Below are 22,154 nucleotides of genomic sequence, written 5' to 3'. Positions count from 1 at the left end.
CTAGCGTCACCGATTTCCAAACCTCTCTTCCTCACACATTCATCCACCATATCTCTCCACCTTCTCCTTGGCCTACCTTGCCTCCTCCCTCCTTTGAATTCGCTCAGATATACCTTCTTCACCACTCTATTGTTATCCATTCTCTCCACATGACCATATATATATATATATATATATATATATATATATATATATATATATATATATATATATATATATATATATATATATATATATATATATATATACTGTATTTTTTTCTTTTAGTTTTTGTTTATTATAAACTTGAAGATAAACATCCAGGGCATCATTTGGTGAAAAAAAAAAAAAAAATCTCTCTCTCTCTCTCTCTCCGTATTTCCGTAGCACCATGAGAAAATTTGCAAAGGGCTGGAGTAGTTAGCGGTGATGCGCAGCCACTGGAAGGTTAGCACAGCCTGAGCTGTGGCTCGCAATCCACGGGCTAAGGAGGAAGCACTTTATTCCACTCTCTATACTACACTTAATCATCTCTGCATACACCTCATCAACCCCAGCTGCTTTCTCATTTTTCAGCCACTTCATAGTGTTCTTCACCTGTGAGAGTGTCACGTTTCCTGGCACTGCATGCCTTCTCTGTACACCCTCAAAACCAATCATGTTTACAGTCTCTCTGCTCTCTCTATTCCCAGTCATCAGGCTTTCACAATATTTTTTCCATCTGGTCCTTATTTCATCCCCATGGTTTAATAATCTATCATTTACATCCTTCAAGCTTTCACATTTCTTTCCGCTGTCACTTCTATATTTCCGCACCTCTTTTCAGAATAACTTTCTATTTTCAGAGATACTGTAATAATATATACCATACTTTAACTACTGAACATATTTTGGCAAGACTGGTACTTTCCTGTTTTTGCATATTAGGCAGGATAATGAAGACAAGGACAAACAGTTCAAAAGCCGAAGAACTACCAACAGCACACCCAGTGAAATGGGCAAGACATTCATTCATACATCATTCAGGCCCCTGGAATCATGATTCCAACTCATAGGTCTAACCTTCTCCACATATCTCGGGGGTATTTTCATAATTCTTTATCAAAGGAAGACTTACAGATCTAGTTATATTTTGTAATGTACCTCATACACCTCATTGTCACAATACAGGAATCCTTCTGTATGACCATCAAAAAAGATTTCTGGAAGCATCCTGCTGAAGTGGCCATTTTCCAGTGTCTCACTAGGTTTATGTCCAGATGAGCCTGGGGCCACAACAACAACCACTATAAACAATAAAAAACTCTTCCAAATATTTTTGCCCTATCAGGAGCATATGGGTTCGGGGCTAGATCACAGTAATGTATTCAGTCCTGACACTCACGGTAACAGTAACCAGTCTTGTTCACCCCTGGATGGCATTATGAAAGCAATAAACCTCAACCATCCTTTGGACGGAAATCCTTATGTACCCCATCTAGCTGGAGCACCTTAACCCACTAGGCCATCAGTCATCATTTTGGTTATATGGATAATAACTAACATAGTAATGATTCCCTGAGTTTCAGGAAACTCATCTGATTTGTCATTAAATATACGGTATACAGTCACCCGAAGGCAGCACTACACTGAATGAGTGGACATTATGAGCCCCCATCTACCACAAAGAAAATAACAATATGAATACATTTTTTTTTCCCTACCTGTTTTGGTAATATTGGTGGGAGCTTCCTGTTTCCACGTACAAGTCTCCTCTTACGGGGTGACAAGTTGTGGTATTTCCGCAAGATGGGTGACACTTGCTTCATGGGGGAAGTTTTGATTGGAGATTTGTACACTTTGGCTGGTGATATCCTTTGCAGGGCCCTGATCTGCGACTCTGAAGGGATGGCACTAGGTGAGGGACACAGAGCCTTATTCACACCAGAGGACAAGATGGGGCTGTGGTAGACCGAGGTTACAAGAGTTATGCTACCCTGAGTGGTACCTGGAGTTGGTGGCATTGCACTGGTACTTTCGTTCACATTTCCAACATCGTCACACAGATTTCCACCACCCACTCCTACATTACAAGAAGGACTTAAACTTTCACCATGATTTCTGATAATTTTCTCTGGACTGGTTTCATGTACTGTGCCTACCTTCACAGGGGACACTAGTATTACTGAATGAGGAGCTCCAATGGGTGAACCTTGTATCCTGACTGTCGCGGGAGATGTCACAGCAATTACCGGTTCAGAAACACTCTTTCTGGAAGAACTGGCTGACTCTGGAGCAGAACCAGTCGACTCTGGTGCAGAACCAGTTGACTCTGGAGCAGTAATAATTGCCTTTGGAGCAGAGCTGGTTGTTTTTTTAGCAGAACCAGTTGACTTTTTAACAGAACCAACTGACTTTTCAGAACAACCAGTTGATTTTTCACTTGATCCAGTTGGGTTTTTAAGTAAATCACCTGACCTTTTAACAACCCTGGCTAATTTTTTTGCAAAATTAGTTGACTTTCGAACAGAACCAGCTGATCTCTGAGCAGAAGCACTTGATTTTTTAGCAGAACTGGCCAAGTTATTTGCAGAATCAGTTATATTTTCTGACTCTGCCACAAAGGAAGAAAACAGGTCCCTCCTTTTTAGTAATACAGATTCCTCACAGGACATCAAGTGAGTTTTTGTTGGAGCTGGTGAGATGACTGAGGAAGGACTGGAGACAACAAGCGGAGTTGATAAGGGAGAAGACTCGAACAAGGAGAGCACCGTGTCACTCCTCTCTGTTGCCTTCTCTGGGGTGAAAAAAGAAGGCATGTGGGCACCTACACTTGCCACACTATGGGGAGATGTGGGAATCAACTCCTCATCCCTCCAATAGGGTGTTTCCAAGACTGGCAATGGGCCTGGGTCTAGTGGTAGAGTCAACTCTTTAGAAACCATTACTTCAGCATCACTATCCTTTGATTCTTCATTATTTTCAGCTTCAGCATCACTATCCATTGATTCTTTTTTATTTTTCTGACCTTCTGCATCATTATAGTTGGATTTTTCATTACTTTCAACTTTAGCATCACTAGCCTTCAATTCTCCTTTATTTTTCTGCTCTGTATAATCTTTCATCACCACCTCATGACTAACAATGCCTTTTGGTTCTTGTTTGTCTTTCCATTTCTGTGACTTATTTTTCATGTTTCTGTTTTCTGTGCCCCTCTTTCTCTTTACACTGAGAGATTTCTTGTCAACAGGGTCCACCATATCACTAACTTCCCTGCTACTGGACTCATCATTTTTATCAACAGTGTCCTCAGACAGAATGGTACCGGTATGCTGTTTCTGTGGGTTAGCTGCCTCCGATGATAATGATGATGACTGCGAGTCTTCAGACGGTGACAGATAGAGAAAACGTGATACAGTGGAGGAAGAATGAATGGTGGAGAGTACATCATCACCACCATAATCACCATCGCCACTATCACCATCACCATCATCACTTTCCTCACTGGCAGCCTTTTCCTTCTCACTCTCAGCGACACTTTTCAGCGGTGTGGGTGGAATGGTGACAGAAAATACTGGCTCCCCATCCAGCTCACCGACGCATCCCTCAACTGACTGCTTCTGTTGCTCTGTCGCTGCAGGGATGTTGATCACATTAGGGGTGGGTGTGGGTTGGATGATCAGAGTGTAGGGCTGTTGTGGGGTGCTGTTGGGTTGAAGTGACATCATCCCATCATCACTGCTTGCCTGGTGCATGATCAGTATTTTGGGAATCTGTGAACAAACAAACAATCATCATTATATGTGTGACCTAGCTTAACCCTATCCAATACAATTCAACCTAACCCACTGCAACATCCTAGCTTTGCAAGCATCAGCCTTCAAAAGCTTTGGTTGGCTGTTCAGCTTCGGAACAGAGCTCGGATAGGATGCCGCATAACTTAACCCAAGCTACCCCAGCCCAACCAAACCTAATCCCACTTAACTAATCTTTACTAACCTATCAAGCAGGGGCAAAACTAACCAAACCTACTCTAACCTTCGAAACACTGGCATTCACAAGCCTCTGCAAGGTACTGATCTGTACAAAGGCCAGATGAGGGCACCAAACCCAACTAAACCTAACCTAACTTAGCCTAACCTAACCTGACCTAACCAAACCTAACCTAATCTGATCAAACCTTGTAAAGACTGGCAGAATCACCATATTCAACCTAACCTTGGATGATTCAACCTTCATTATCTTCTGCTGGCTGTTAGTCTTCTGCACAGTGTCGAGGTACGGTGTCACCAGACTCATCTCGGGCATGTCCTTCACCTGGCACAGTCTGCCAGCGGGAAGGGGCTCCGGCATTGCCTGAGGAAGCATTACTTGCCCCGTCTCTAGGTATTGCTGTTGGTATGGGGGTTCATTATTAGTTTGGTTTCTAGAACTGTTCATCTTAATCATCATCATCATCATCTATACTATTATCATTATCAATATCATCATTGATAACTAACCAAGAAAGAATCAAGTTGTGTCTTGACCTGACTGCAGATACTCTCTCTCTCTCTCTCTCTCTCTCTCTCTCTCTCTGCTGGCTCAGTGGCAATGCTCTCACCTGGTATCTGTTCAGACAGGAATTTTCTCCTTGCCCAGGATGCGAAAAGTTTCACTGACAAAGCAGGTAGTTACTGTTCCCCTTGATCAAGGGGATGGGTGTGTGCATGAGAGAAGGTCACGGCCCTGCCCTTAAATTGGACTATATAAGCTCTCAGCTCTCTTCCAGGGGGGTAAAAGCTGACGATCATAACCATCACGTGATCCTGACCAACCCATAGAGTTACACACACACACAAACATAATCTACTTATCTATCTACAGCTAATACCAGATGCCTTAATCCATGAAAGGGTGGCAAAAATGAATCAACAAAATAAACACAACTAACCCAGACAGGATTATGTGCGGTATCCTTGACCCGTGTGCGTATATTCTTGATTCTGACAGAGGCCTGGGTCACTGTTTTGGCCACCAGGTGCGTTGTAACAGTCTCCTCCAGTGCCTCCATCAACATCTGGTACTGGGTCTTGCGACACTTCTCATAGTGATACCTGGGGTTCAGGTACTTCTCCAGACCCAGCGCTAGCAACCTGAAAGTACACAAGCACTGACCATTCGGGTGTGGAGATGCTGTTGTAACCCGCATCCGTGGTGCAGCAAATATGGAAAAATTGGGTGTTTTCATTAGCTGTTTTGACCCACTTACATCTAACCAAACAGCTTAAATTTTAGTCACACACAGTTAAATTTTTCCATTAACCAAACTGGAGAACCATAGGTTGTCCAAGGAAAGAGTGAGAGCGAGTTGAAGAGGTGTTTTTTATGATTGGCAAGTGTGAGGTGTCCTGGTATGAGGCAGTGTTGTCAGTGGCTGCCACACCAAGTGTGGGAAAGAAGTTTGGATGATGACTTCTGTCCTTGATAACACCAAAAATCAAGTTATTTACAAATCAATAATAAAGACACTTCATGCACTGCAATGTGGCTATGGATGTAACCTACATGGGCAAAATTGCAAGCACTACATTTACCACTAAATATGCCACGTGGGCGTAATTATAATCGAGGTGATAACACATCATGTGTACTTATTTTTCTAATATTTATTATCAGTTCAGCACCCCAATGGTTATTACCAGCAGGGTAGGACAGGGAAAGGCAATGCATGGCAGGGGAAGGTGGGTTAGCGTTACACTTACCACTAAAACTGCCACGTGAGGGTGATTGTAATCAGGGTGACACCATATCATTTTCCTTACATTTTTGCATTTTTCTTACTAATACATCAATTATTCTTATTAATTTCTACTGCAATATCACATGTAACGTAATGTAGTAACATAATTATGTAGAGATGGCACATGAGGAAAAAACAATGTAACACATGACAACACTAAAATATGTAGTAATTTATTTACTTATTTTTCTATAACTGGTTATGAACGGACAGTAATTCATTTTGTTTCTCTATCCGTATGTACCACTGGTCAATTAACTACAGCAAAGCAAAACAGCTTCGCAGCAAGTATCACTTTCACCTTCGCTAGTGAGAAGCCCACTGTTATGTCACTCGCCACTGTCCCCAACAGTCTTCACACATAGTTACGTTATCTCCCAAAGCGTTCACATATCCTGTGTGAGGAAAGGTTGAGTAGGGTGAGGAAATTCAAGGCATGGCAGGGAAGGGCATGACTGGGAAAGGCAGAGTACTGTGGGGAGGGAAAGACAGGTAGGGTAGAGTAAGGAGAGAGAGAGAGAGAGAGAGAGAGTGACAGACACACACACACACACACACACACACATACAGACAGACAGAAGGGGGGTAGGGAAGGGTCGAGAGAGAGAGAGAGAGAGAGAGAGAGAGACAGACAGACAGACAGACAGACAGACAGACAGACACACACACACACACACACACACACACACACACACACACACACACACACACACACACACACACACACACACACACACACACACACACAGGAAGGGGGTAGAGAAGGGTAGAGAGAGAGAGAGCGAGAGAAAGAGAGACAGACAGACAGACAGAGGGGGGATAGGGTAGGGTAGGGTAAGGAAAGAGAGAGAGAGACAGACTGACAGATACAGAGACAGAGACAGACAGAGGGGGGTAGAGTAGGGTAAGGGGAGTGACAGACAGACAGACAGACAGACAGAGAGTAGGGTAGGGATAGGCAATGCATGGCAGGGAAAGGAAGGGGAAAAGCAAGGCAGGGTATGGAGAGGCAGCATCATGAGCTCCAGCTGTAGCAGTTTTCACACTTCCTTTTCCCCTTTAACAAGGCTGTCAGAGTTGTCACAAGGTGATATGTTGTACCACTCTGGTGGCTGAATTTGTTTCCCGTTCAGTTGGGCAATGGTGGAAAGGGGCTATTTGTGAGAAACAGAGCACTATTCTCACTCTAAGATGGCCAGTGGCAGACTGACTGGTGTAACACCTACTGCAGCCTGGAAGGGATCTACATGACCTACTGCCCCACTCAGCAAGCATAATCAAACGTTAGGCATGAATAATAAAGCATGAAAAATACAAAAATTCACACCATCTTCTGAAAGGTCCATTGCAGTCTAAAGGTTAACTAAGTCTCCCAAGCTGATGATATGACGAGACAAAACTCCTCCATAATATATTCATTAACAGCAGAAAAAACAAAACATATATCCTTACGAGTATAGTACTCAACAAACAAGGACATACTGTAATGCAAACTCTTCACCAAACAAACCTATCCTCATTGGAAACAAAGACATAATCTCCTCAGCAAGTGACAAACACGGATATATACATTCCTCGGCAAACACAGACATAATATAAATACTCCAATAAACTTACCCATCCTCGGCGGGCACAAACACGGTCTTGCTATAGCCTTTCATGTTGGGTCGCTGGAAAAATCTCACAGGCAAAAGGTGAGGGTAAGGGAAGGCTGTGGATTCCAGAATAGCATGTACCACGTCCTTAGTTAGCTTATTTATAACAGCGAGACTGCACTTTCTGCAAATGATAAAAGTAAATGCATAAGTCAAAAGCAGCCCTACTGTAGTACTCGTTGTTTTAATAATACTAATACTACTATTAACAAAAATCATCATCATCATCATCATCATCATCTGGACCTCCTTTCCCACCCTACGGTATATATATATATATATATATATATATCAAAATGAAAAATGGTGCTAAAATGTTACAATAATATAATGAAATAATCATAAAGCATGGGTCTTATGTATCTGTGGTTACATAAAATTTGTTAACTCATATATATAAGGGGGGCATGAGTCTCCTTAATTAATACTCAAATCAAACTTACTGTGTGACTACATCTGCCCATCAACCATGCTGAAAGAGGTTAGAGATCGTTGTGAAGTTAGAAAAAACAAACAACAGGAAAACAATTAATCAGAGAAATAATTAAAAATAGTAACTTACTTTAGCTTTTCAGTGTCTAAAGCCACAGGTGCTCTCTTCTTCATCTTCTCAACAATTTCATATGCCGGCTCAAGATTTGGGGGCCAGAAGAAGGTGTGCTTGTAGTCACTCAGTTCTCCATTCTTTTTCAAGTCATCCTATGAAAGGTAAAATAAGATTATTCTTGTAAATCATTATAAATCATCATAAGCACTTTATACAGTAGTAGTCATTCTCAATAATGATTATCATCATCATCATCATCCGGACCTCTTTTCTCACCCTAAGGCAGGGTGAGGAGTAGCAATGTCCAGACAGCCCAAATTTGCAGCATCATGAGCTCCAACTGTTGGAGAAAATTCAGAGAAACAAGAGAGGTACAGAGGAAGTGGGATATCTTTCTAGACCTCTATAATTTGGGAGTGGAAAAATATGCGCCATGAGTAAGTGGGAAAGAAAACAAGAAAAAGGATTAGTTTAACAGAAGGTGTATGATAGCAAAAAAAAGAGAGGGACATGGCATGGAACAACTGAAGAAAGAGTTAATAACAGAACAAAGAAAGAATATAGAAGAACTAGAAAGGAACCAACTTGCCTAGCCCCGGGCTCCTATGCTCATCATGGGGCAATGTAGGATTGGATGATGGATGGATGGATGGATGGATATATATATATATGTATACATATATATACGGTACTGTATATATATATATATATATACACACATACATACACACACAAACACACACACACAAGAGAGAGAGAGAGAGAGAGAGAGAGAGAGAATCCCTTCTTACCAAGAGAATAGTGACGTTGGTAATAATGTGTTCAAGTTCCAGTGCACCAGATGCCATGACAGCTGAAGTAGCCAACAGCTGTGTGTGCTGAATCATCTGAGTCTGAAGCACTGCCAGTTGACTCTTGCTGAAATTAACCGTCGCAATCTCAACCCAGATGGCACCACTTGGACTTGGAGCATCTGGCTGCTCATAAAATAAAATAAATAAATAAGTAAATCAAAGTAACAGATACAGGAACAGTTGTGGATGTGCTCCAAAATATCACAGATTTTTCCACATAAAGAGAGAACTCTAATCTCTGAAATGCTGGGGTTCAAAGAATTAAGGACAACGGAATATTTTGGAGAGGATCATCACAATGAAAAGTATACAAAAATCATGTAAAAAAAAAAGCGTATAGCACCATGAACAGCAAATGCAATGAAGTACCTTGTATTGTTATTATATCATTTGTTGGTAACTATTTGTTGGTAACTAGTACACATATTAACTTTGTCTTCAAATATGCAATTACTGTGCGAGGATAGACAATCTCAATTTCCCCCACTGCAAGAAGAAGTATTTTGAAAAGTGGAGATTTTTAAATACCAGATGTTTGGATCTGGGAGGTTGAACTGTAATTTAAGAGCTAGCAAACCCATGTTTATAAGTAGAAACGGAACATCATTACTAACTATGGAACATTAATGCTGACTGTTCACAAAGAGGACTAGCTGTACAACAGAAACTCATCATCATCATCATCATAATCATCATCTGGACCTCCTTTCCCACCCTAGGGCAGGGTGAGGAGTAGCAATCCCCAGACAGCCCAAATATGCCCAATCCAATGGGCCATGCTTCCATTCGCTCACCATTCAAGCCCCCAGAATCCTGGCTCTATCTGATACACCAAAAACATTCACCAAGTTCTGTAGTTTCACATAAACGTATCCCATAGAAACTCACTTCAGATTTATCAGGAGGACCAGACTGTGGCTTGAAGCTCGTGCGTCGTGGCATGTCCTTGTGCAGGAGCAGTGGCGCCAGGTGGGCACGCAGGGGTGGCTTTGAGTCTGTACATACAGTATGGTAGCATTTTTAGCCTCTACAATCCAGTGAAATCATTTTTATGCTACATTCTTACATCCATCCACCCATCATCCAATCTTATGATGCCCCATGAGGAGTGTAGGAGCCCAGGGCTAGGCATGTTGGTCTTGAGATTTAAGATGAGAGTGAACAATCTTACAATCTGCAGGTAATTTTACTCAAATATGAAGATATTATTTTGAACTGGGGTGTTAGATACAACCTTTGTTATTTCCTCCAATACATAAGCACTCTCCAAAGCTAAGTAAACTGCCTGGAAGTAGCAATAAAAAATTTTAAAAGACAATAATGAATAATAGAACTTCAGTAAGTTCATGTTATGTAACACTTAACTTCACATAAAGTACAAAACTACAAGTCAGAGCTTATTTTCTAGACTTTTTCATACTCGGGTTTGTCATTTTCAAGCATCAACATACATGGAAAGAAATGCTGGAGTATTATAAGTGTTCTTCCTCAATTCCATCCCACATCAAAATAAGCTTTACATTATGTCTTAACAAACCTAACCCTTATAAAAGACACAACCTGTATCTAGGGTGTCCAGCAGCTCAGTCATCAGCTCCTGAATCTCTCGCCGGGGTATCTGCACAGCACGGTCACCACGCATTTCCTCCCGCAGGTCCTGGTCATCCTCAGCATCCTCCAGGATGTTATATTCAGGGTCTTCCTCTTCTTCTCCACCCTCACAGCTCTCTGCAGGTGTGGCATCAATAGTTATATGGTCCAATTATTAAAACTAAGAGGGTAAAGATGCACACAACCTTCTAATTTTTGAAGAACATTTACAAAGTACCTAAGATGGAGTTGTGGAAGTGGCCCAGTTCCATCAGATAAAAACACACCAACTACTGGATACATCTGTCCCTGACCATACATCCAGGACAATAATCTCACATCTGTTATGGAATATCCCTAAACTTTTGCCTTACTAATTTATTCTGCCTGTGCCACACCAATAGTGGTACAGTACACTCTTCATACAACTCAAGAGTGGTTATGCAGAAGCTCGTGCAAAATCAGTTTCGCACTAAAACGTGACATAATGTTATATTTACATGTAAAATAGGGGGTTAGGTTCTAGGAGCTCCATACTTTTATTTTTTGATAAAAATATATTTAAAGATAGGTTATTTCAAATATGTATGCCTTAAGACACCCAAAACAGTGTGTTTACATAAGATCTCACTGACTGGACACATCCTAACCTAACCTACCCGCGCTGGGCTTACATGAAGGTGTGTTAGTGCCAGCACTAACTGGTGTGGCATTAACATGAAAAGTCTGGAGTGAGAGCAGTGGAGATGAGACTGTTGAGGAATGCATATGGAGTACAGAGAATGGATAGGATACGAAATAATGTGATTCGTGAGAGATGCTGAGCGAGGAAGTCTGTAGACACCAGAGTTGAAGAGGGTGTGCTGAGATGGTATGGTCATGTGGAGAGAATGGACAACAATAGAGCGGTGAAAAATGTATATCTGAGCAAATTTGAAGGAGGGAGGAGGCGAGGCAGGCCAAGGAGAAGGTGGAGGGATATGGCAGATGAGTGTGTGACGAAGAGAGATATGGAAATCGGTGAGGCTAGGGGACTGACATGACACTGGGCTGGCTGAATGAATGTTGTGAGAAGTGCATGTGCAGGGATTTGGCACCCCTTTTAACGTGACGGCGTCTGGACTGACTCTATCGGATACCTTTACATGAAGCTACAGAATGTGGTGAAAGTTTTTCTCCAGGGGGTTGAATGATGAATGAAAGGAAGCGTGGCCCACTGGACTGGGCAAACTTAGGCTGTCTGGAAGTTGCTATTCCTCATCCTGCCTTAGGATGGGAAAGGAGGTCCGGATGATGATGATGATGATGATGATAACATACTGTAGAGAATTTTTTGGTGCGGAAATTAACATCAATCATTGAAGATGAGGTGGGGGGTGGGGAAAAAGGACAACCTCTAATCACTTATCCTAAAAGTAGAATATATCATTTTGGGAAAAAAAAAAAAAAAGAGGATGGCCTTTTATCACTTAATCCTTACTGAGTGGGTGTATGAAGTCGATGAGAAACTTCTTCCAGACATCGTCATCCAACTCGGTCTCATACATATCTTTAGTAACGTCGGGTGGCTTGAAGGCCATCTCAAGGCACTCCAGTGGGGTCTCCGTCAGGGGCAGCTTTGACCTAGTACGTTGGCTTACCACTTCCTAAAATTATACAATGCTAGTTGGAAAAGGTACACACAAAGGAGTGGATGATAAAGGTTTGGCACCTCTATTTTTCCTGGTGAAGGAGAGTTCCTGGATTGACTCTAGCTGATAAGTGACATGACTCATATACATGCAGATGATTATGCTTGTGGGGTTGGGTCAGAATTCCTGACACTAGCATAGTGAGTGACTTTTAGCTAGTTTTGGCAGACTTTTGGCTAGTTCTCCTTCTTTCAGGTTGTTCTTGCTCTCTGGACCTTACCTCACCCCATTCTTAGGTGGGAAATGAGGTCTTGAGTATGATGATGATCACAAGCATGATAGTGACAATTCATAAGATTAAAGTGAGTATGGTATAAGAGTGAGCCAGAAAGCAATACATGGAGGATGGCAGGGCTGCGGAACTGAAAGGGGATCGAGCAGGTTGAAAAATTACATAAGAACATGACAAGGGTTTGGCATCCCCTTTTTAACTTGATTGTCAATGGACTGACTCTATCTCATAGGCAATATAGAGCATATCTATTAAGCAAATGTGTAGATGGTTAAACCTGTAAGGAGGTCTGGCTTCTGTAGGCTTGCCAACAGTGAATGAATAAGTGTGTGATGCATTTTATTGGGTTTACTGGTGACTAGAGGTCCCTCTATCAAGTTTTCCACTTCCTTTGCTTTCTGGACCTACCTAACACCATAAATAGGAAGGGAAAAAAAAAGTGTGTGTGGGGGGGTGATGGACGATGATGATGATGATGATGATGATAACACAAAACCTTGATCATCATTCATTCATTTGTTCACTGTTCACTCTGAAAGGACTTGCAGAGTTGCATATATCAACATATTTTGCCTAGGGACATCTATTCCAAAACATTCAACACATTCTGCCTAAGGACATATATTCCAAAACATTCAACACATTCTGTCAAGGGACATATATTCCATAACATTCAGCACATTCTGCCTAGGGACATCTATTCCATAACATTCAATACATTCTGTCTAGGGACATCTATTCCATAACATTCAACACATTCTGTCTAGGGACATCTATTCCATAACATTCAAAACATTCAACACATTCTGTCTAGGGACATCTATTCCATAACATTCCACACATTCTGCCTGGGGACATCTATTCCATAACATTCAACACATTCTGCCTAGGGACATCTGTTCCATGACATTCTTGCTATCTCCTGATGTGCTAGTCTCAAAAAAGGTGCTATGGAAATGATGTAGACTGTAGCATTATTTTTTTGTACTGCTGAGCTATGAAAAATAAACTGAAAAATGACAAAAATAAAACTGAAGGAGTAGGGGTGTTGTTGTGGCCCCAATATGACGATATCCTGGAGCCTCCCATCATCCTTTCAAGGGACAGGGGAGGGAGGGATGTTTGTATAACTGCACAGCTCCACCACATGGGTATGTCGGTGCCACCACATGAAGGCATCCCTCTCCAACACCATTCTCACTGTAAGATGATTTCATGCAGGAAACTTTTCAAAATGGTGGAGTCAGGCATTTACTTTACTGAAGGGAGAGTGAGCGGGAGTGTGATGACGACAACAGCGACGATGATGATGATGGTGATGATTATGATGTAGGTGACCAAAATCATCTGGCAGGAGCTAGACGAAAATATAATACGCATCACTGGACTGAAGGAGTGAAGGTGGTGGTGTCACAAAGGCTCATCTGAATGTGAACCCAGTGGACTGCAAGCTTACACTGTCCTTCACTTGCAGACCACCATCCACCTTTCGAGGGAAAGGAATGTAGATGAGGGACGTTTGTATAACAAGGCAGGTGAACCTCCTGGTTATATCAGTGGCACCACATGAAGGCATCCCTCTCCTACATCTGACCAATAGTGAAACAGGCCTATAGAGACCTGGCTATACATAGATATAAATACAGATAAACAGATTGATAGATTCACAGACTGACTGAAAGACAGAAAGACAGACACACATACAGATAGGTACCGGGTAGTTAGGTATGCGGACAGACACATAAACAGATAAACAGGCAACTTAACAGTCATCTCAAGGTCTACAGAGCCCTACCTTATCAAAGGAGAGGGCTCTCTGAGCATTGTTCTTCTGAGAGGGTGGCAGCTTCAAGATATCCCGAGGTTGACTGGCCGGAGTACTCACACCACCGCTGACGATGTATTAAAGCAAGTCATTATACTGCATGGAGACAGAGACAGATGGATGAGGAAGTAATGAGGCATTGTGGTGTTGATGTGGATGTGACTGGAAGTGTTAAGAGAAACACTCTGAGATGCTTTGGTCATGTGGAAAGCATGGAGAATGAAAAACTGACAAGAAGAGTATGTGAGTGAGGAGGTGGAGAAAAGAAGGGAGAGACCAAGGATAAGATGGAGGGATGGAATGGAGAGAGATACACGAATGAAGGTTGTGAGTTTGGGGCAGGGCAGGCAAATGGTAGACAATAAGGCAACATAGAGGCGATTTGTCTCTCACCACCTCTCATAGAATTAAAGCATCTGGCAACAGATAGATAGATAGACACAGACAGATAAAGACTGCACCACCTCTTCACACATTTATTTTTGCCATGACAGACACAATAAATTACATAAAAACTATTTCTATTTGGAATGAAAAATAACTGAGAGTGAAATGGGAGGAATGGAAGAGAGTGGAAGGATGTGTTGTGGGCATCATTGGCATGGATATGACTGATCAAGCATAGTGTGGTATGAAGAGGGTGCGTGATGAGGCAGGTGTGGTGATGTGATAAGGTGTTGGTGTGAAAAAGGTGTGCATTTGTGGTGACAGGGGTGTGTGGAGTGCATGATTGATGAGGATGTGACCGATCTGGTAAAGTAAGGTGTGGTGACAGTGTGTGATGAGGTGGGAGCAGTGATGTGGCTGGGTGTGGTGTGTGCTTACAGTAAGGAGGTGGGGGCGGTGATGTGGCTGAATGAGGTGTGTGTTTACAGTGTCATGTGTGATGGCATGAAGTGAGAGGGGACTGTGGAGTGCATGAGGGGCAGGGATGTGACTGACCCAGTGGAGTGTGGCGTGGTAAGGGTGCATGACGATGCAGGGGTGGAGATGTGGCTGAGTGGGGTGCGAGGAGTGGCTGGGGAACCACCATCACTCATCACACTCTTGGACAGGAGACTTTCATCATCACTGTGTAGCTGTAAAAAACACATCCATTACAAATATCACTTATCTACAATGCAGTAATAATAACCTTACATGGGACCATGAGGCAGACCATTTCTGTCCACAGTCATCAGTAATTGTAACTTTAGGTACAATTAATGATGACCTTATGGGATTATATGAAAGACCATTTTTGCCCATCAGTAATTTTACCTCTGTAACAACTAATACGGTGGTAGATGGAAGCACTCACCAGCCACTCACCTGATGTAGTGCTGCTCTCAGGTGACTGCCCTTTCCTCTCCTCCATCCTTCTTTCCTTCTATCCTCTTCTGTCTTTCCTTCATTCTTTCCTCGTCCTTCTGCCTACGGGTGACTTTACCTTCCCTCTTCTGACGCATACTCTTATACTGACACATACTCTTACACTGAACCTTCTTCATTCAAATACACTCTCCTAATCAGTCTCTTATCTGGTCATTAGTCTTCAGGTGATGTTCACTGGACTCATCTTTATCAGGGAAATTCAAATACAATACACTCTCCCACATACACATGTTGGTACATTCCCCAGGTCAATCTCTCACCTGATCATCTGCCTCTGGATGGTATTCATCATCCTCATCCTCATCCGGGAAATCCAATGTGGCCAGGGCCTGAGTCTCTGGGGTGAGGGTGGTGGATGGGCCGCTGCTGTGGCTGGACAGCCCTGCCCAGATGTTACCTACACCACCTGCTGCCTGCTGCTCTAGAAGTTCTCTGTTTATGATATTTGTAGTACCACTTCATTAGTACTGTAGTAAGTGGTAATTCTCTATAAATGCTGTAGTATTCAGCAAGTAGTACTCTAAAAATATTGCAGTAAGTAGTTTTTTTTTTTTTTTTTTTTAATAAATACTGGTACCATATCAGCACTAAATACAGTATGGAAGTTAATAGTTTTCTGTAGGTAATATGCAGTACTTGTAGTTAGCAATCAGTAAGTAGTCTCTCTCTCTCTCTCTCTCTCTCTCTCTCTCTCTCTCTCTGTTTCCACACTTGGAATCCCCTACTCTTTCTTACTGCTCTCCTCTCTCTCTCAGCTTCATATTTAGCTTGAAAACTTGCCATTGATGGGTTCCTTGAACCCAACCAATATTTTACCATTAGTTATGTGTTTTGTTGTACGTGAATTCATTATACAATTATGCCAAATGAAACCTAACTGCTCATATCTTCGGGACCTCCCTGTATCTGGTAATACATGTGGGCATGCATGTTCCATATCATCTCTTCCAATATCTTTTGTAAAAACTGACTGGAAGTTTTTATTTAGCGCTTCACAAATATCATTTTCTTGTGTATATATGATCCCTTCATCTGTAATGGACTGTGTTTCATCTTTAACTTTGGTTTTGCTTTGGATGTAGCTGTAAAACAGCTTAGGCTGATCACTACTTTTATTTATAATGTCTTCCTCAAATGTCTTTGAGCCTCCCTCCTTATCTTTGTTTAATCAGTTCTTGCCTGTTTGTAGCTGTTACTGTATATGCCCTCTCACTATTGTCTCTTCTGTATCTATTCCACAGCAAGTCTTTTCTCTCGTTAGTCAGAGGATATGAGAAAGGAATGTATGCTTCCATACCCGAGAGAATAACATCTGTAATGCGCGTGGCACACTCAGATGGCTCCCGGCCATGGAAGCAATAATCATTCCAGGGAAAATCAAAGAAGTGCTGCCTGAGGGCCTCCCAATCCACAGCTCAAAAGTGCCACAGACGACATTTCTTTGTAGGGTCAACAGGCCGTACCAAAGCGATAGGACAGATTAAGGTGATAAGGCTGTGATCGGAGGAGCCCAACAGAAAGAAAAGATTAACAGTGTGAGCAGAAGGATTAGTTGTGAGGAAGAGGTCAAGTATGTTGGAGCTCTATCCAAGATGGTCAGGGATACGGGTAGGGTGCTGTACAAGCTGCTCTAGGTCATTAAGGATAGAAAAGATGTAGGCTTGTTCACCAGGTGGATCAGTGAAAGGAGAGGAGAGCAAAAGGTGATGGTGAACACTGAATTCTCCTAGAATGGAGATTTCAGAGAAAGGAGAAATGGATAGAATGTGTTCGATCGTAGAAGTAAGACAGTCAAAGAATTTATGATAGTCAGTAGAGTTAGGAGATAAGTAAACAGTGCAGATATATTTAGTCAGAGAATGTGAGGAAAGCTGAAGCCAGAGCGCAGAGAATTCAGAAGAATAGAGTTCAGGAACACGAGAGCAAGATAAGTCATTGCATGTGTATACACAACAGCCACTTTTGGATCTGAAATGAGTACAGTATAGAGAATGTAGGAGGAAACAGAAAAGGGTCTGCTGTCAGTTGCCTTGGACAGCCGAGTCTCAGTTTGAAAAAGAAGGTGAGGTTTAGAGAAGGAGAGGTGGTGCCCAACAGAGCGAAAGTTAGAGGAATGGCCGCGAATGTTGCAGAAATGAAGAAGAGAGTCAGACACTGGTTCCAGGCAGATCGAGTCGTCAACGGGAGAGGGGTGGAAGGTAGGGGCATTTATGGTTCCCCCCCCTGGGGACTCCAAGGCCACATGTTGCGCTGCCATGATCTGTTTAATTTTGGAAAAGGAAGTGTGGTGCGTACTGTGCATGTAGTTTGGTGTTGATAGTTACAGAAACTTGTATTGGAGAGCACGCTGGCCTACTCTCTGTGTTACTGAGACATTGAAAAAGTTCAGCAAAAGAGGGATGGTCGGGACCTAGTCCCGAGGGTTGATGAAACGGGAGCTCCAGCTCTCCCTATCATCAGTTTTCCATCCACCTTGGGAGTACTGCCCTACTCGACTGGTGCTACAGTCTAATCCTGCAGAGAGCTACAAGTAGAATTAAATAAGCTTCATGAGTGAAACAATAAATGGCAAATGGAATTTAATATGGACAAGTGTCATGTAATTAAGTTTAGTAAAAGTGAGAAAAGACCGCACTGGGATTATACGTTAGGATGATCAACCGTACACATATCAGAAAGGGAGAAGGACCTAGGAGTGATTGTCACTAACAGACTATCCGGCTGACCACATCAGTAAGAAGGTACGTAACATGTATACACTTCTTGCTAATATGAGAATAGCATTCACATATACAATGAAGACATGCTGAGAAAGATAAGAACATCGTTCATCAGACCAACCCTGGAGTATGCATCAGTAGTCTGGAATACTCATCTCAAAAATGCATAGATAAGATTAAAAAAGTACAAAGGGCAGCTCCAAGATGAGTACCAAGCTTAAGGGACCTAAGCTATGAAGAAAGACTAGAAAAACTGAATCTACCAACATTACAGGAGTGAAGGAAAAGAAGAAACATGATTATGCTATATAAGAGCATCTCAGGGAAAGAGAAATTTGACATACATGAATATATAACCCATGGGGAAGCATCAGCAAGAGAACATTGCAAAAAAATACATAAAAAGGGAGGAGTTAAAGATGTAGGGAAATTCAACTTCCCAGATAAGGCAAATGATCAATGGAAAGCACTACCGAATGAAATAGTGTCTGCCAAAATTATCCTTCAATTTAAGGATATGTATGATAAAACTGGTATAATACACAGGACAGCACGAGCTTGACTCATTCCTGTAAAGATACAATTAGGTAAGAACACACACACACACATGTATGAATGTACACACACACACACACACACACACACACACACACACACACACACAAGAATGCATGTATGCACACATACAAACACACACACTCACTTTGTCCTTGCACGTGTCAAGGTGGGTTCATACACAGCTGACACTCCCGAACCTTCACCCTGCAGCCCAACCACTGTGTTGCGCATCATGGCAACCACGTTCTCATCTGTCATCACATTCTGGAAAAAAAATATAAACTGTATGTGTTTATAGTATGTGTGTGTGTGTGTGTGTGTGTTAATTTATTGCATCAACTTAGCACTCAAGATGGAGAGAAGGCAATTTTAGGTCAGATTAGAGTAAAAAGGGTAGCCAAGCTTGAAGCCACAGTTAAATGTTTTGTCAGCACCAGATGGCAAGAACAAAATGAGAGAGATACAGTACTGCTAGGCTCAAAATGGTCACTTGAATCACAAGAGCCTACCCTGATTATATTCTTGACGTGGATGGCTGTAAGATGGGTACGTTTGGCTTTCTCTTCTAGTGCTTCATCGATCCCCGACTGGATTAGTTCAATCACTTCCTGTGGCACCTCACCCTCATCCACCCTAAGCCCAATGAAAAAATAGGTATTAGCCTATTATGCTGAGGATGAGGTTCAGAATGAGAATACCGGTAACCTCCCCCTCAACACACACACACACTTCCTACTGGTTCTGTTGGGAGTGATAGCAAAAATGATGATGATGAAAGTTACCATGTCAACTAAACTTGCACACTCTTTCTGTTATGATGATGATGATGATGATGATGATGATAACAGTGGTGATGATGACATAACTGTTGCTGCTGCTGCTGCTGCTGCTGATGATGATGATGATGATGATTACCAGCACCAACAAATGCAGCCACTCGCCTTTTCCTGGCCCTGTTGTGTGATGCAGCTGCCTTCCTCTTGGTAGGTATTTCTTCCGCTGCTACAATTGTTAACGCACCCTCCTCATCTTCATCTTTATCTGTATCCTCCTCACTCTCCTCTGTCCGCTCACCAGTCACACTCTCCTTCCCCGGAGCACTCTTCAGTGAATCTGTGAGTGAGGGAAGTTTCTTTTGGCCTGTAAATATAAATCAATCTTGAGGTCTACTTGTACATAAGGTACTGAACATACATACATCGTACACATATAGATAGACAGATAGATAGATAGATATAGACAGATATAAGCTATAGGCCTATATCCATCCATCCATCATCCAATTCTATGTTGCTCCATGAGGAGCATAGGAGCCTGGGGCTAGGCAAGTTGGTCCTGACATTTAAGATGAGTGACCTGCCTCACTCATCCCTAAGTGGCAATACGTGAGCAATAACCCCAACCATCCCTTGGGTATAAACCTTTACCGGCTCAATCCGACTGGAGCACCGCACTCACCCACTAAACCACCAGGCACCATAATCTGGTTATATGGTTACTACCCAGAATAGTAAATGGTTTCCTGGTGTACAAGAAACCATTTGGCTTGTCACACAGTGTAGAGTCACCAACAGGCAGAAGGAACATGAAAGAATGAAGGAAGGAAGGACAAAAGAAGTGTAAAGTCACCCGTGGGCAGAAGGACAGGGAAAGAACGAAGTGAAGGAAAACAGAAGAGGACGGAAGGAAAGGAGGAAGGAGAGAAAAAGGCAGACATCTGGGAGCAGCACTACATCAAGTGAGTGGATGGTGAGTGCCCCAACTTACCACTCTGTATATACATACTGTATACACAAAATGTTTATTAGTATTTTATGTCACCTACAGTACGATGATTCTTCAGCTGAGAGTAAGGAATCTAAGACTGTTAATATGGTACTGATACCAGTAACCAACTTATGGCTGAACAATGTTAGTACAGTAGACCATTCTTATCTGCGGAATTTGCATCCGCAGATTTAAGTTTCCATGGATCAAACTTATTTTAATACTGTACTATGCAGTGTAACCTAATTTGAAACTGGCGCGCAACTCACACTTCTTTTGTAGCAAAAGTTAGCATATCCGCACCCACAAGCATTCCTGCCACTCCGCCAGTCTTATTGTAAACACCAATCTGTTCGTTACTTACATAGTCGTCGTCCTTCTCGTGTTTACAACTCTAGTGTACTTCATTGTGTAAGTGAAAAATGGCTCCCAAGAAACAAGTAAAGGATAAAAGCAATCCTTTTAAGCCAAAGAGAGAGTGTAAGGTGTTATTTGGCATCTTGTCAAAAGCATCAGACTAGACTCACAGCTTACTTACAGTGCTGCCACGCATCTCGTCGCCTGACCACATTGGCACTGTAGGAACTGCACTACAATCATCGTCATAAGCAATCATCATCATCATCTATACAGAATCATCATCATTGTACGAAGGTTATGAAAAGAACACACGGTCTTTTGGTGGGTGTTAATATGTATTTGTAATATTGTGAAGTATGTTTTTATTTTTTCAGAGATGCGCTTATGTGGAAATAATATGCCATTTTGTGATGACTTGAGTATCTGCGGAATTTGCCCCACACAAGGGTCTCTGGAACCTAATCCCCGCGGATAACTGGGGTCTACTGTATTCCCCCAGCCAATGCCACATGATTTTATTCAGTTTACAGCAAGTCATAAAACACCAACTGAAAAATATATAAATGATCAAATAAATGAATAAAAACTCTATCTTAGATTAGGCTTAGCTAAGTTGAGTTGGGTTGGTTTAGGTTGGGTCAGGTTGTTAATTTAGTGTAGCCTCATTAGATCAAGTTAGGTTAGGTCTCACTAAGAAAGGTTAGGTTAGATTAGATTTAAGGTGGTTTGTTCTCATTTGAGGATACTGGCTCACTCTGACAACTCAAGTGCTAAGCTGTGGCAGCATACAATTCTAAAAGCCTTAGATATAAGGTACAAATGTGTGTCCTTGGTTACTATTTAAACTTATCCCCCAGTCTGACTATACCTGGCCACTGAGTAAACTGAAAAGGTGTTATGGATCTCTGACAAGTGAAAACAAACCAACCACAGGTAAGATTAGGTTAGGGTAAGTTTGGTTAGATTATGTTATGCTATGTTATGTTAGATTGGTTAAGGTAAGGATTATGTTAGCATAGGTTAGATCAGTGTAGTTTAGGTTTGGTTAGCTTAGGTTAGTTTATGTTATAATAATTTAGTAGGTATTCGGTTAAGGTTACATGATATCAGCTTAGATTAGGTTAGTTTAGCTTGACTTTGCTTAAGTTGTTTGGTCTGGTCAGGTTAGGATAGACCGGGATAGTATACAGTACATTATATGAGGTTACGGTGCATTAAGTTAAGCGATTTTGATTTGTTTA

General features: G+C 42.0%; 1 protein-coding gene across 1 annotated transcript in view; it reads right to left on the bottom strand.

Annotated features, from left to right (window-relative positions):
• The window catches only part of mute (gon-4 like protein muscle wasted), a 39,719-nt gene extending 18,566 nt beyond the window's left edge, over positions 1-21,153 (bottom strand). The window contains exons 1-18 of the mRNA XM_080280390.1: positions 21,120-21,153; positions 19,728-19,926; positions 19,296-19,419; positions 18,932-19,050; positions 15,769-15,940; positions 15,062-15,213; positions 14,105-14,189; positions 12,696-12,713; positions 11,867-12,032; positions 10,357-10,524; positions 9,685-9,791; positions 8,734-8,919; positions 7,958-8,094; positions 7,358-7,519; positions 4,892-5,093; positions 4,177-4,350; positions 3,485-3,731; positions 1,683-3,340 (exon numbers count right to left, since the gene is read on the bottom strand). Coding sequence (XP_080136516.1) covers positions 1,683-3,340; positions 3,485-3,731; positions 4,177-4,350; positions 4,892-5,093; positions 7,358-7,519; positions 7,958-8,094; positions 8,734-8,919; positions 9,685-9,791; positions 10,357-10,524; positions 11,867-12,032; positions 12,696-12,713; positions 14,105-14,189; positions 15,062-15,213; positions 15,769-15,940; positions 18,932-19,050; positions 19,296-19,419; positions 19,728-19,926; positions 21,120-21,153 — 4,110 coding nt within the window. The remainder of the gene's footprint in view (positions 1-1,682; positions 3,341-3,484; positions 3,732-4,176; positions 4,351-4,891; positions 5,094-7,357; positions 7,520-7,957; positions 8,095-8,733; positions 8,920-9,684; positions 9,792-10,356; positions 10,525-11,866; positions 12,033-12,695; positions 12,714-14,104; positions 14,190-15,061; positions 15,214-15,768; positions 15,941-18,931; positions 19,051-19,295; positions 19,420-19,727; positions 19,927-21,119) is intronic.
• Between the last annotated feature and the right edge of the window lie 1,001 nt (positions 21,154-22,154).

The sequence above is a fragment of the Coenobita brevimanus genome, chromosome 84 (genome assembly GCF_032717465.1).
Source record: "Coenobita brevimanus isolate Jiangsu-jjx chromosome 84, ASM3271746v2, whole genome shotgun sequence".
NCBI lineage: Eukaryota > Metazoa > Arthropoda > Malacostraca > Decapoda > Coenobitidae > Coenobita > Coenobita brevimanus.
Note: the sequence above shows the minus strand (reverse complement) of the source record. Positions and strands in the feature narration are given on the sequence as shown.